This window comes from Ischnura elegans, chromosome 6, assembly GCF_921293095.1.
Source record: "Ischnura elegans chromosome 6, ioIscEleg1.1, whole genome shotgun sequence".
Taxonomy (NCBI): Eukaryota; Metazoa; Arthropoda; class Insecta; order Odonata; family Coenagrionidae; genus Ischnura; species Ischnura elegans.
Genome location: NC_060251.1, coordinates 56,272,234 through 56,288,522, shown reverse-complemented (window position 1 = coordinate 56,288,522; position 16,289 = coordinate 56,272,234). Strand labels below are relative to the sequence as shown.

The window sequence follows — 16,289 nt, the reverse complement described above, 5'->3', positions numbered from 1 at the left end:
TAAAAATGTTTTTGTACAAGCTATATTAAGAAAAACAGTTGATTTTTTCGATTAATCGATCTTCTGGTTCAAATCCGATTTTTGTTGATTTCGATAGATACACAGGTATTATTGGTATAGGTAATTGAAAGAAATAAAATTCCACAAGGCCTTACTCCTTGCTGGGCAAAAAGGTGGGGGAGGGGTGGGGATTTGGAAGGATGACCAAAGTAAAAGACAGAAATAGAAAACTAGAAACATCGCGCTCCCACACTCGCACCTAGTGGATTTGCTCAGAGGAACAAATTTCCACCTAGGTCTCAATCACACAAGCACTCAGGTTTGCGTAGCTTCCGCCCACGCCAGTGACCCACTCACACCAAAGAAAAAGACAAAAAAAATAACTAGGAAAATCACGCTCACACTCAAGCACCTTGCGGATTTTTTCCAAGGAAAAAATGTCCGCGGGGGACACATGCACTCACACACGCACAGGTTTGTGAAGCTCTCGCTTACGACAGTGTATAAATATTACGACCTAACTGTGTAATATAATATTACTATTATAGCAATATATGTGTAATATAATAGTAATATAATATTACTATCATGTAATATAATAATATGATAAAATATAAAAATAATAATATATAAAAAAATAAAAAAATAAATAATATTATGTAATTTAATACTAATATGTGATATAATATTACTATTATATTACACAGTTATTACTATTGCCATATTACTCCATATTTTACTGATCCTCCATTATCTGATATATTTTCCTGCTCCTTCCCCCGCTCAGGTGTTGAGCGTGAACGTGAGCATCTTCACCCTGACTGCGATCGCAGTGGACCGCCATCAGGCGATCGTGCGCCCGCTGTCTGGAGCGAGGCCCTCCCGCCTAAGGGCCCGCATCCTCATCGCCGCCATCTGGGTCGTCTCGGCCGCCCTCGCCCTCCCAATGGCCCTCGCCCTCGGCGTCACACATGAGCTCGCTTTCCTGCACCCTTACCCATCCTTCGAGTGGTTCGGGGACGAAGCCGATGGAGTCACACCATCTTCTCTCTTGGAAGCGGTGAGTGCCTCATCAACACTTCATTACGTTGGTGCGAAGGCTTACGCGGTGCGCTGGTAATGTAGGCTGCATTTTCCGGGTTTCACCGCGTCGTGGTTGCGTTGGGAACAACAGTTTCTCCTGCATTCTAGCTGACTTCGACCTGAAGATGCCTGCCAGAATGCAGGAGAAACTGTTGTCCCCAACGCAACAACGACGCGGTGAAACCCCGATAATGCGGCCTACATTAACACTTTCATTACACCATTTCAAAGTCGTGGAAGGTTACTCGGGAATTCCACCGGGTCTGGTTCTCCAACTCCATCTCGGCCGACGTTTCGACGCACGAGTCGTCATCGGGGCATCAGGGCAACAGTAATGGGCCCGGGTGATGATGGACAACTCGTACTTCGAAAATTCGGCCGAGATAGAGTTAGAGAACCTGACCCGGTGGAATTCCCGATTAACCTTCCACGATTCCATACGCCGGCAAAGCCTAAGATCATTCTTCACTTCGAAGGTGTTTGGCTGGAGGTGACTGGACACTAGAGAGCGGAAAAGGCATTTTTAACTATTGTAAAAGGAGAAATTTAGAGGTTTTAACTGAAAATATTATTCAATTTCATTCCACAGAACGTATTTTAATCAATTATTTGACGAGTTTATAGGACGCTGTTGGTGTGGTGCGACTTTTTTTTCGAATAAGTAGGCTTTTTTTGGTCTTCGAATTTGAGGACTATCTTTTCTGCGCTCCACAAATGACTGTGCATGTATAATACAATAGCCATAATATTCTCTGCCATTAATGACCGGAACCTACGGATAATTGATTACATAATAAAAGCTCGATCTGATTTTAAGGCAGACAACATGACTGATTTTTAAAGGCAGCGTTTTTAAGATGCTATCAGTTGATTTTCACGGCCATTTATTAGTATAACAATAGGATTAAAGTAGTTGCAGATGTGAATGTGAAACAAATAGGTGCTGATTGTAAGATAGACTCACGTTAAATTTAAGAAATCCCAGTTCTGACAGTTCGGAAGGATGTTACTGGAATAGGTACATATGCTTAGTAGTTAAAAATCCAAGCATACGCAAGAGTTACGGACCCAATTCGCCCAATCGTGCTATCCACTCTAAGCACGATGATTTTCAACATGGGGTCCGAAAAATCATACCTAGGTTCTAGGGGAATATAAAGTCCGTACTGTTGAAGCTTGATTATTGCTGCCACTTAGTGATCATATTAATCAGTTTTCAAAAATGTCCGCAGCGCGGTTATGAGCTGACAGTCATCCATTCACTCTTAATATTAACTATTTATTGTTCGTAGTGGTGAGGATTAGCACTGAACAGTTATGAATGTTATAGCGTTGGAGATTGGAGCGTCTGTGAGATAAATAATGGCGTAATTCATTGCATCGTGGTAACAACAACATCATCAACATATTAATAACACCGTGGTAATTCCACGCTTCATCTCGGACATATCTTTCGGTTGATAGCCTTGATTACAGCTTATGTTTCCATGAAATTCGAATAGCTCTGGCCGAGTGTTGTTTTCTGTAAACTAATTTAAATGCGCGGTGGGTTACAACATTTTCAATCAGTCTACTTAAGAACCCCAACTTTCAATATTCGTGAGCAGGTGCGTGATTTTAACGCGAGTCATACCGTAAATGCATGCTTATTCCATGGTACCTCACCAAGATTAAATTAAGATCACAATGAATGCCATATATAGTTTTTACTGTTAAGCAATATACGAATAATTAATATAAAATAATAGTAATGGTAAAAAATAGCTATAATTCTCATTATTCTACCTTAGCTAAATATACTCTTTAAGTATATACATGTGTACACAATATTTGGAAACTGCACTGTGGAGTATAATTACTCCGTAGGTTAACCTGAATTGAGGTACCATCGTTTGCTAGCTTAAATGACGCCTGGCGCAGATTTATAAACATTTTTTAAATCTAATAGCAGGAAAACAAATCAGATTGTATTGAAATGTATATTAATTACTGTGCTAGAGTGTAATAAAGACAAAAATAAGAATTTTAAATTACAACAATGCAAGTACATGATAAATCATGAATTCAAGGAAGAAAATAAATGAGAAAAAAGTGAAGAAAAAATTTACGATGAGAAAAATATTCACGATAAACCTTCGTCCTCCACTGTGTGCAGACGGAGTTTCCGATGGAGGAGGTGGGCGGTGAGTGGCCTGAGGAATGGACTAAGCCGTTTTGCAGCAACGTGGGCATCTCCCCTTGGACCATGAACGCGTATCGCCACGCCCTGGCGGCCTTACAGTACGCCTGTCCTCTCGCCGTTATCTCCGTGGCCTACGCCAAGGTGGGCATGCGCCTCTGGGGCGCCACCACGCCCGGAACCGCGCAGAGGCGCCGCGACGCCAACCTACTCAAGAACAAGAAGAGGGTGAGTCTAAAAATTACACTTCATCATGCGTCGCGGCGCAACATTTACATATCGTCGTGGTGTAGCCTTTAACTTGGGTTGGCAAGGATTTATTGGGGGTATTGTAGTATACCGGGACTAACCACGGTGGCTACAGACCCCCAATGCACAAAATAGCGGAAATCCGCGGAGGAAAAATCATTCTCCTTGACCGGGATTCGAACCCGGATTATACCGCTCACCGCTTAGAGCTATAGTAGTACTTCCTATCTACGTACTTGTGTTGTCGTATTTCAGTATTTTTTGAATCTCGCATTTGTTTTTAAGTGTATAAAAAAGCATATGATGCCCCTATGTAAATAATTTAATTTACCCAACTTACCATTGACCTTGGCCGTCCAAGGATTTAATTAATTTACTCTACTGACTTGAGGGCTGAAGTTTCGTACGCTTTGTGATTCTATGCTCCGTAATAGCAATAATTACTTCCAAACTCCAAAAGTAATGGAAAATAAGAACTGCCCATATCCATAATCCTCTATTATCAATAGCCATTAACGATTATTACAAGTAGGTTCTGCAAACACTTCTCTAGTACCAGCATTCCCACACAAAGGTTTTCATTGCTGAACAGACTACTGTTGAGTGTTAAATATTTTCTGCCTCGAATCCAATAGGGGGGAAACAAGGCACTCCGCTTCGGTACAGGAATGCTGCTGAGAATCTTTCTGGGGCAATGACATGACAACCGTTTCCCGGTAGGATTAGAGGCCAGAGCATATGGGTTTAAAGTCTCGAGCGCCCGTTATCAGACCTACTGTCAAGGTCAAAGACATTTTTTCTCCGATAATACATTTTTTTTGGGGAAAGCCCAAGGAAGATGACGAATCCGATAGAACTCTCTGGGTAATGCGGTCTTGCTTGCTCATCATTTATGAAGAAAAATGTAATAGTAATGAAAAATGGTGCCCTTATTCCGAGTGGTTATTTTCCATTAAAGTTATTATTACTCATCCTATATCATATGAAATTTCCTTAGAAATTTAAATTCACTGTAGTTTTCCAGATGATTATAAATCCATTACCTATGTTGCTTCGGTTAATCGAGTCAGCGAAACAAAATTTCCGTTTTCTTCTAAAATATATCGAGATACGCCCCGGATGCCAATGACTCAAAATAGGTATAAACTTCTATGTTTAGTTTATTCTAAATTGTCCCTTATGGACAAAAACCATGGAAGATGTAATGTTATTCGGTGAGTGTACTTATGGTGATATCACTTTCGAAGTTTTCGCATTTATTTTAAATATAACATAACATATTATGTCCAAATTTCAATTTTTGTTTGGTTTGTCTGAAGGGTGGACCCGGAAGTTGAACAAAGCACTCAGTGGTCCTCACCCAGTTAGCATTTCTTGGTTAATGATTGTAATAGCTTCATTAATTATGTTGAGATAACGCATTTGATTGAACGTGGGATAAAAAAAGGTATTTTATTTACCCTCAAGAGGAGATATCATATGGTGTGAGTCCGATATCCCCTACATTCTTCCTATAAATTACTAAAACCGCACCATTACTTTAAGATGACCCTATATTTTAGCTACCAACGCGAGAGATGAAGCAGATGGTAAAAAAGTAAAAAAATGTAATTCAGTATTAATTAAACGAAGATGTAAGAATTAATGAAAAGGTACCTTCTCTGAAGATAAAAAAAATAAAATGGGATTTTCTCTGAAAGAATAATATGGTCATTCGTTATATTAGATGCACCATAGCAATTAATCGTTGAAATTATTGATGAACAATGTTGGCAATTTCAAGCAATGATTGGGTTTTAATCAAACGTAGCAACGAAAGCTAAAACGACTTTTTGACATGCCGCCGAATCTGAAAAATTTTACCAAGTATTAATCAAAATTTATTTGCTTTTATTTGTTAGGTCTTGAGGCCGATTGTTTTCAAATTTTAATGCAACATCATTTAAACGAGGAAAAGTATTTTCCGTGGAAATGAACGACATACTTTGCGTGCACATGAATGGAAACAAAAAGACGTTGCGTAACTGGGTTCAGCCCTAAACTATGGAAACAACCTTGTGACAGAAAACCACGGCGCTGCCGACGGACGTGAATGCACGATTCCGTGAACCATTGTATGAAATGCAAGGCATGTGGGTTATTGAGGAGGAGAGGGGGCCGTTATTGAGGAGGAGAGGGGGCCGTATTCGTCCGTTCCACATGTGTCTACCACGATCGCTTGCCGTGGCTCGATGGTCGTATTTTACGTCTTCGCCCTCTCCCCCTTCTTTTGTTTGCGCGCGTCCTTCCCCGTCGTCGAGCTGAGTGCGAAGGACGTTGCTCGCGGCTGCTGTAGCTCACGGGCGGTGCATGCACCGCGCGGAAAAGGTGAAATGGAGAATACCTTGTCCTCGATACAATTGATGAATGCGGGGAAATTGCCGACAATGAGGGTGCTACGGAACTATTGGCTGAGAGGGAGGAGGCTTCATGGCTTACTCATAGGCCTTACGGTATGATAACCAGTGGTAACCAGGTTTATAGCGGTTTTAGAAGAGACGGGACGAGATATGAAATGAAATGAAGGCATCTACCATGGCCACCTATAATACAGGCCGGAACATGCAATTTGGCGACAGCGCTTTACGTGACGTCAGGGGTGCTACTCTGCACATCGCCTGGGGTGCGGTGGATCGGCCTCTCAGCTGTTGACGTTAATACGGTTGGACCTCCGTTCACCTTCCCTAAAGTTAAGCTAAAAATTACGGTAGGGTTGAGTTATTCGAGTAGTTATATTTCGTATTTTAACAGCTATTTATTAAAAGTAATCGTGAGAACTAATAACAAGCCAAGGGATACGAGAGATTATTCACGGAAATATATTTAAGTACTGCGATCGACGTCCCAGAAGTTCAGACCAAGAAGGAAATACCGTTTAGTTTACTACTTAACCCATTGGTTGTTAATATGGAAGAACACCCTATAAAATTTATTGACTTAGAAATAAAGAGCGGCTTTTAAATAAACATCATTTCACCTCCCTGCATAACCTAAAAAATTAACATGTTAAAAAGTAATTCGTTATTTTCTAGCACCTTTCGTCGCGGTATTTCAGGAGAGAAAAATAATTTATGAAGTTCAACAACATTTATTTAAACTAAAAATCAGATATATACATTTTCCGGTAAACATTTCATATTGAAGAGGTCAAACAACCTCACAATGTCACAAGACATGGCCATAAAAGCATAAATATTACTCCAGAAAGTGGAATAAATAAAAGCTGCCACAGGTTCTTAATTTCAATTTCAGCTGGAAACAACCTCCATAGATCTTGCCATTTGAAGTTCACCGATGAACCGTCACCAGCAACAGCTATCAGTTTCACAGGCACCACATTACCTGATGGAAAAAAATGATCAGTACAAATGTTATGGCTAATTAGAAAACTATGTGATATAAAAAAAAACTAGTCTTAGCATTATATAAATTGGACAACGTTTAAAAAATATGAAGCCACAAGGAAGATAAATATATATTCAATCTAATATTTCTTAACAACAAGATCAGTATAATGAAATATTAACGACTTCCGAATTGGAAAAATATCTCAACAAATAACATTATACTAACATTTAACTCAATACTTATTAAAAGAAAATCAAATTTTACAAACGAGAAGAAATTATTGAATTAATCTCGATAATGGTAGCCACAACAGGTTCTTCATAATTGGTTATATGGCCAAATTTTCAAGGTTCACTAACAAACGTTCACTCAAAAGGGAGTTTTAGCTGCAGAGAAAATTATTATATTGTTCTAAATACTACATACATATATGTAATTTCACTCAGCACTCATGGATTTTCCAATATACCTACTGTATTGGAAGGCGGCTAGACGTCAATTTACTAAGTATTTTCAATATGAAAACTTATATAGTCATTTCCTCAGAAGTTCTTTCATGTTCCACTAATTCATACAATATTCGTTCATTTCATCTTTAATTATTTCCACAGATTTTCATGCTTCACTGATCACAATAAGGAGTTTTACCTGCAAGAGAAAGATGGATTAGTTCAAAAATACCACGTATAGATATATCACTCAGTACCCTTGGATTTTCAATATACCTAGAATATTGTAAGGCGGATAATTATCAATTAAGGTGCCCTTATCGATAAGAGAACAAATATTGACATTTCATCAATGTTCTTTCATGTTCCACCGATTCATAAAATATTTGTTGATCTCATTTCCAAGATTTACATCTACTTATGTTCACAGGTTTTCATAGTTCACTGATCACAACAAGAAGTTCTACCTGCAAGGGAAAGATGAATTAGTTCAAAATACCACTTATATATTCCGTATCACTTAGTAGCAATTGATTTTCCAATGTACCTTCAGTAGTAGAAGGCGGCCAGATGTCAAATTAGCATGTATTTCGGAAATAATGATAAATATTATCATTTCATCAGCAGTCTTTTCCTGTTCCACTGATTCATACAATATTTCCTGATTTCATTTCTTAGAAGTACAACTCATCTACTTAAATTATTTTCACAGATTTTCATGGTTCACTGATCACAATAAGAAGTTTTAAGAAGAGGAGAGGGCCTGAAACACTGTGGGAGTAGCACCAGGGGACAACTTTAGGCGATCTAACTCGTAACTTTTCACTTCAACGTTCTTATTCATGTAAGTTACACGGTGTAGGATATCCTGCTCAGCAAAATGCTTGACGCAAACTATTGCGCTTGAAGAAAGATTCCAATCCTTCCGAGGGATATTCTTCAGCCACTTCTGTCAACTGCGTTCATCTTTGGTGAACTGGAACACAGTCACATACCCCTTGTTCTTGGTGGATAGGTAGTTGCTTCTGCAATATGGCACACGATAACGTTTGGGCACCTTAAATGAAAACAATGGAAAGTTGCATGAATAAAAATAGTTTCGCTGATTACAGAAAAAAAGGAGTGCATTCATGATTAGTTTGGAAAATATGAATGACATTAGTACCTAGAAACATTAATAGAGTTAATGAGTAGCCATTCTTCCTTCAATAATATACGACGTTATTATAGATACAGCTACACATAGTTATTCATAAGGCAACCAAATATAGCAATCACTGTTAACTCAAGAATAATAATATTATAAAAAACAACGCAGCATTTAAATACCCGACAAATACACTTCGTTTCATTTGTGTTCTCTTAATGTTCCTTCGTGGCCGGCCGCCAAGAGACGCAATGCTTTGGATGAAATACTGCTGAATATCCACTCACAATACACTGAGAATATCTTTTAACTATTTTACTTGCCGTAAGGCAAAACACAGTACAGAAAAATAATTCTTTTTCCCCATTTAAAACCAGTATTGTTGCACTCTCAATTCCCTTCCATTAATGGCCGGCCGGCATGTGATCACAATACTTTTGAAGTAATAAACGTGATTTTCCTCCTTCAGCTCCCAAAAAATATCTTTAAACTATTGTACGTACCTTTAGCCAATGGGATATCCACAAAATAAGTCCAGTTCTGCCTTTTTAACAAGAGATTTAATGCTTCTTAGGCCACACGGACACTCTTCACGCATAAGTCGCCATGCTCTTAAGCAAACACAATCGCACCCCGGCACAGCGTTGCCAAAATTCCATGTTCCGGCCTGTATTATAGGTGGCCATGCATCTACTCATTCCGTGATGCCAATGAGCATGCATGTACTATTGTAAGGGCTTCTGGATGAGGTACGGAGAGGACAGAAGGAATGGATGAAGCGATTACTTAGCGTGGAGGGGATGTTCAAAACAGTGTAAAATCGTTTCAGGCTTGATTTGGTTGAAGTTCGATATGCCCATGATGAAAGAGCGCTAATTGTATTTTCCACACTTTTTAAACTAAAGAAAAATTCCAAAACTCAACAACCGACCCAGGTTTCAACGCATTGTGTCATTTTCAAGATTTAAAAGTGTTAGAAGGTAGAGTGTTGGGTAAACGAGGGAGAGGAAGAAAGAGAATGGGTTTTTTTTTGATAGAATGAAAGGGAGTATGCCTTATTGTGAATTGAAAAGAGAAATACATGAAGAAAGTGGATGAAGCTAGAATACCTCTTAAATACTCCATGGAAACCTACCTCAATCGGTAGAATATTTTAATAAATAAATAAATTGTAAAGACATAGACTGTGGGATTTGGGGTTTGGTCCTGGACAAGGCCTTGGATTATTCTTGGACATAGTCTTAGGTCGTAGAGTAAAGGGAATCTTATTAAATATCATTCTGATAGAGGAATTTGGTTCGCTACTGCTCGCTAAAATACATACATATTTCGCATATATTATGGAGGAAAGTTTTTATGTCATCATGGTCGACATTAATCGTGGTTGAAAGGTTAAGTTAGGGCCCCTTTATGTAATATTCACAGTAAGGTCTAGGATTAAATTTCATGAAAATGACAGGTACTTTGTTTCTCAAACCAACATCCGTAATGTCTGTAATCGACTCTCATCGTCGATCTATCTGCGGTGTAAACGGGTACCCTGCGGCTATTAACGTGATACGATTGTTCAAAAACATGCTGTGGTCAGCACTAAATTAAAAACATTTATGTTTACACGTATTAGGTGAGACTCGAAGGATTTTTTTTAAATACCCATGAAATATCTTCGTATATTTCGTAAATTCTCCCATGTTAGTGGTTGAATCTTCGTGAGAAGGAAGCAGGATGCATTCTGTTTATTCCCAAAAGGAATAGGCAACTATACTCGAGAGATGTTTGGATTATGTTGGAAAAATCTCGACGTGGCCATTTGGGTTCGAGGGAAAGGCTTGAAGCAGGAAACGTTTTATGCATTGACAGGGAGTTAACGATGGGCCTTAAAAAGATTTCCATCCCTTTTATAAATTCCAGATCATCTCCAGTTAGAAGTGGTTTTCTTCTGACTCGCTTCTACTTGTTCTCAAGATCATTGGAATATATTGCTGCGTGCTTTTTTATGTGATATTTGGCTATTTCTTCCAGTTTCAATGGAAAAATATAAGAGGTTTTCGGTGCATCCGAAAAACACACATTTATGAAATAGATTTAACTTTACTACCGTTACTACACAATAACAGTAAATAAGATATTTTCCTGACAGCATTACATATATTTATTGGTACTTATGTAAAATAAAAGCTCAGGGAAACAAGTAATGCATGGTAAATAACATCAAATCATTTCTAAACGTAATAAATAATTCTTGCCAATTGTATAATTAGAATTAGCTGATTCATAGTCATTATTTTGTGATTTAAACTATTATTCAAAGCCATATGCTGAGAAAAAACAAGAGATATGCATGCTTTCCGCCAAATAATCTGATTTTAATAGGATTTCTAACATTTATTCACGAAAGAATGAATATTCTTTGCTATTCAACCTCATCAAAAAGCTTGCAAAAGGCAAGGGTTTTATAAATTAAGTCGTATGTTATGGTACGTCCTGGTCACGTATGACCTTGAAATTTCGTTTCAACATAAAATTCGATGCTTTTATTTTCTTTGGAGTGCTGGTTTAAATTTTATGGCGAAGAATGGGAGGAGAATCTTATTGATTTTCGCTGTGGACTTAACTGTTCCTTTTATTTTACCTGGCCCGGGTGAGGCCACAATCCGGCCACCTCCTTCCCCGGGCCAGGGCTCTTTTACAGAATGTTCAGTTGAAGTATCAGCAAAACAGTAGTGCTTAATATATGTCATTACTCGGCGCTCAGGCCGATAGAAATTCTCATGTTCTTGTGCTGATTTAGCCAAGTCAGGAGGTAGGTTATAACATAACACCCTTTTTCCCCAAACCAACGGGCATAACTGGTGGCCTCCAGTAGAATATCCAACAGAGCATATGGCAATGAAATAAATAAAAATAAATGAATAAATGAATATTTCAACGAGTGTATAATATAAATAAATATGTTGAATAGAGGACGTATTGAACTTCTGGAAGTGTGTAAATGTATTCCATAACGAAATATACTGTGTAGTTTTGAAAACCTTAAGGATTAGAATATGATGATCAACATATCTACTAGTCAAATCGGCACGAAGACATTTTATCGTACTAGTCCTCCTTCTGGTCCGAATTATTCCTCTTCGATATTATACAGATTGTAAGGGAATGATGGGTGAAATATTTATAGCGTAGTTATTTATCTGTCGAAAGGAACTCCATGGTCGGAATTCTTCTGCAGGAAGACGTATTTTCGCTGCTTCATCTCAGCTATAACTCCCATTTTTCTCATCTTCTCATTTCGTGGCTTCAGAAATAGCCACTGCTACAATTCAAACTACTGCCACTCAAAGGATGACAGCGAAGGCAGGAGTTCCCTGCCGCGGAACGCGTTAGAAAGCTTCCCCTAGATAAATTGAATGAATCGAAAATATGAATAAAATTTGCTTTTAATATATTAAACGCTATGGATATAAAACTATGGTCTTTGAGAGACATGTAAAATTAGAACATGTCATCAGAAAAGTTTCGAAGCCTTCGAGATCTAGTGCTGGCGGCGAGTGCTTAAGATAAAATGCTTAAGGATGGACAGGGAGCCTTTAGCAGCTCCATTCACATAAAAACCAGTGGTGTCATCGTGCCTGAACGCTGTTCCGGCACTAGTAAACAAAAGACATAATAGTCAAATAACGATTTTTATCAAATCTGTTGCCTCAAAATTTCTAATTCATGTATTCGTAACCAAGACAAAAAAATAGTAATAAAATGTAAATAATGGCTTGTTATAATAAAACACACACAAAGTAATAATTCACATCCAGAGAAAGCTCAGGAAAGTGCGTTCCGGCACTGCTAAATTTGCCATGAAGTCACTGCATAAAACTATGATATTTTGACGGAAAGAGAATCTGGAACATAAAAATGAAGACAAGCACACGGCAGTGAAACACATCCGTGAGGGGAGTGGCATTTTACGGATCAGAAAACATTGAAAATTGGAAAAACTGATAAGAAAAGAAAACTTCGAGACCTGGTGCTGACGGCAGGTGCATAAAATCAATGCACGGTTATAATGAATGAATAAACGATTATTAGCTTTCCTCCAATGAGTGTAAAGCCCCATTCATAACAACTTTACTCGGCGTTACTTAAGATAATGTGTCCCACACCGAAATGTTTTGCCCATCACACGTCAGACCATACATCAATATTGAAATAGATTTTAGAGGACCTTAAATATTTTACGTGACTCTCAGAAAACGACACAACCTTTCTTGTTGGTTTCATCTTTGACTTAGGCATTGGTTTACTAATCAATACGCTAAGTCGAGTTGTACAGCTGTTGTGAACCAACAGACTTTCTCATAGAGTTTTCAACGTCATAGTTACGTCAAGATATGTCGCAGCGTGTCACAATTACCACGTGGCCACTTGTTTGTGAACGGGTCCCATTTCGAAGGAGCTTATCTACACTCACCTAGCAAATACCCACTCTAATTACCTACCAATCACAAGTGACACGAATTGCCGCTTGAAATTACCCCGCTGTCTCCAGCAACCTCTACTCAATTGCATTGACTGCTTTAGGCATTTACTAACGGGATTATTCCATGGTACAATATGTCCCTTCCATGAGCCAACCAACATTATTTCTTGATTAGGCTCTTCGTTACTTCCAAACTCGTATTCCCCTCTGTTGCTTTATTTTGTTTCCACGATGCTTTATCTTTTTCTCTGCGCAATTGTACTAATTGATGCTACACATGGAAAAATTTTCTCTGAGGGAGCGAGGCTTGGACGTTGACAGCAGCAGAGAAGTCAAGAGTGGAAGCATTCGAAATGTGGTGCCACCGAAGAATGATGAAGATAAAATGGATCGACCGTGTAACTAATGAGGAAGTGCTAAGAAGGGTGAGAGAAGTCTTCTAGAAACCTTAAGAAGAAGAAGGGACAACGTGGTTAGCCATATTTCGAGGTATGATGGCCTGGTGAAAACAATCGTAGAAGGACAGTTGGAAGGGAAGAAGGGCAAAGGACGGCCTCGAATGAAGGCCATTTTTTACATAGGATAAGTTAAAAAGAATGTAAAAGAGAAGAAAGATGTAGCAGTGAAAAGGTTGGCGGATAGGAGAGCTGCGTCAAATCAGTACCTGGATTGTAAACTAATAATGATGATGATGATCGTATCGATTAGTTTTTATTAATAGTCACGTCCTGGTCCTGGTAATGCTGTTCCGGTGAGCCTTGGCTCACCCCAACCAGCCAGTTAAGAATGATTGAATTAAAAATGGCGCACGTGCACGGTACTCTTGTGGGAGTATTGGGTTGTCTGTGTGAAATAGAAACTTATAACTAAAATATTTAAAACATGAATATTGGCTTTTTGGTTGCCATTACATTGGTATAACATAACAGATGTTAATACATTATAAAATTTTTATTTTTTTGGTTATTTATTGTTATATATTATTTATTTTTTAGATAAAATTTCTTTCTCAAATATTTTAATTATTTTTTTTTCTTTTTTATTCCCTCAATGCGGCTTATGATTCCCCGGCAATACAATCTATAAAATTTATTAGGGACCGGTTGCTGCGATCCTTGCCGTGGATACTTATCATATTAATGTTTTGAGAATACTATGCAAATTTGGGATACAGTTAAAAGATGACAAAGTTCTACTTCATGTACCCAGAAAATATTAAAAGGATGGCGTATGTTTCGAACAAGTAATTCGCCGTGGGAAGAATGACCAGTAGAAAATAGTATTGCGTTCCCTTCCGCGGACGGGACAATTTAATCTGCTTAATCTTGAGGCATGATTTGTGATGGATAAGTGACAGTCAAAATCGATTTTTAACCGAAATGAAAAGCTAGATTTTTCAGCAAATTACGAATTTTGAATCAAAAGATGGATTGGTCGGAAAAGTCGACGATTCGTATTTGAAAAAATACAGTTCGAGCAAAATCATGCTCTTTATTTATTCGAAAAAAATACTCAAATAACACATTTGAGTCGTAGAAAAATACCAACAAATCTATTCCTAATACATGATTGGATTATTAATAATTAAAATTTACAAATGCACGCACATTAAAATTTTGAGATCACCGTATGGAACCATTCGCCTACGTATAATATTTTTTTTAAGATCAAGTCATTGCGATGCTTTCTTTATTATCGAAGGCGTGCCTTTCCAAACTTACCGGCATTAAATGATAGCATTTCATTCGAGACGGATGACGTTGTCGTAGGCCGGTAGTGACCTTGCTGAGATCAAACGAAATGGTGAAGATCGAAATTGAAACATCGAGTTTGGATGGAAACTCGATGATCATGGCTCGATGTCGATTTATTCGATCTTTGAATATTAAAACTCGATTTTCGATTTTAATCGAAATCGATTTTTCTATCACAACACTGATATGGTATGATATTTGGAGGTGGTGATCGACATCTTCGATATATCTATTTATCCATTAAAAGGTATATGGTTTAATGATGAGTTTCACCGAAGTGCAAGTGTAAGGGAATGAAGGCAATGGATGGCCTTGATTGAGTCATCTGGGTCAAGTTATCAAGGATGTAAAACAAATGACAAGCGTAAATAGGAAAAGATTAACTGATAGTATAGTTGAGTGCTGTGCTGCATCGGACAAATCTCATGATTGCTGGTCTATGATGTTTCATGGCGACATCTTGACACGTGGCTTGAATAACGGCGCGTGCTCCAGTTGCACTACTAAGTGCAATTGGTTGCCAATAAACTGCTCATAACCACCATCAGCTTCGAAACACCACGTAAACTTGCTTGTGGACTGCACGTCGCCCTATTTGTCGGTAGACTTACTATTGCCCCTCTCTTAAACAACCCATTGACCCTCTGAGGTCCATAAAGATTACAGCCATTAGATTGCATGACAAAATACGTTTTTAGGCTAATATTAATGCGTAGGTTAGAAAACCATTAATATGAAATCGACATCTCTTATGATTTATGAGATACAGTCTAGGACGTGAAATAACATCGATTCTCGCCCCCCTAAGGTCCACACGGACATATGTGTCACATTAAATAAAAACACTAATTCTGAGAAAATTAAAGCACAAGTGCGGAGTTTTTCGTACTAACTCCACAAACTAGGTACACGTAAATGGTAAACCGAAAGTCCTGTTGCAATTGATTTGCTATAAACTATCAAATTTCCACTCCGTAAACAGCATTTCAAGTGAAAGTTCTTAACAATGTGGAAACAACGATATCGATAGGGCACAGAGTAGGGATATACAGAGAGGACAAAACGGCTGAAGGCGGTAATCAGCTTATTGCGCATTTCACCATGTTCTAAATAAGGAAACGTGGCTTGAGTTGCTATTTGGTTGCTATCGTTGCTATCATTCGCGCTTGGCGTGGAGTGTTGTCGCACGAATTTTTTTTTATACCTCCACTCTTCAATACTTTCACGTAGTGTGCTAGTGTTTTAAAGAAACGTGGAAAATGAAGGAAGTGGAAAATAAGACGAGAAGAAAAGGTTTTGCTTGATTTTCAGCCATTAACTGCAAAAACAATGCGGGCATGACGGAAGCAAAGTTGAGTTTCTTCAGTTTCCCTAAAGACCCTGTGAGGTAAGTAATTCCATATTTTTTCTGAGTTACATTGCTGATCGAAGAAACTAAACTTATATTCGAGTATTATTTTCATGGGAAATGAAATTGTCGAAAAAGTTTAATAAGAACTTGAGGTGTTGGCGCAGGTCCAAGGAATGTGTGATTCGATGTCGTCGGTCGGATTTAGAAAACAAGACT

At 38.3% G+C, this 16,289-nt stretch overlaps 1 protein-coding gene across 1 annotated transcript in view; it reads left to right on the top strand.

Annotated features, from left to right (window-relative positions):
- LOC124160232 (substance-K receptor-like) overlaps window positions 1-16,289 on the top strand; it is a 50,610-nt gene that overhangs the window by 18,089 nt on the left and 16,232 nt on the right. Inside the window, exons 3-4 of the mRNA XM_046536044.1 lie at window positions 788-1,060; window positions 3,239-3,490. Of these exons, the coding sequence (XP_046392000.1) occupies window positions 788-1,060; window positions 3,239-3,490 (525 nt within the window). The remainder of the gene's footprint in view (window positions 1-787; window positions 1,061-3,238; window positions 3,491-16,289) is intronic.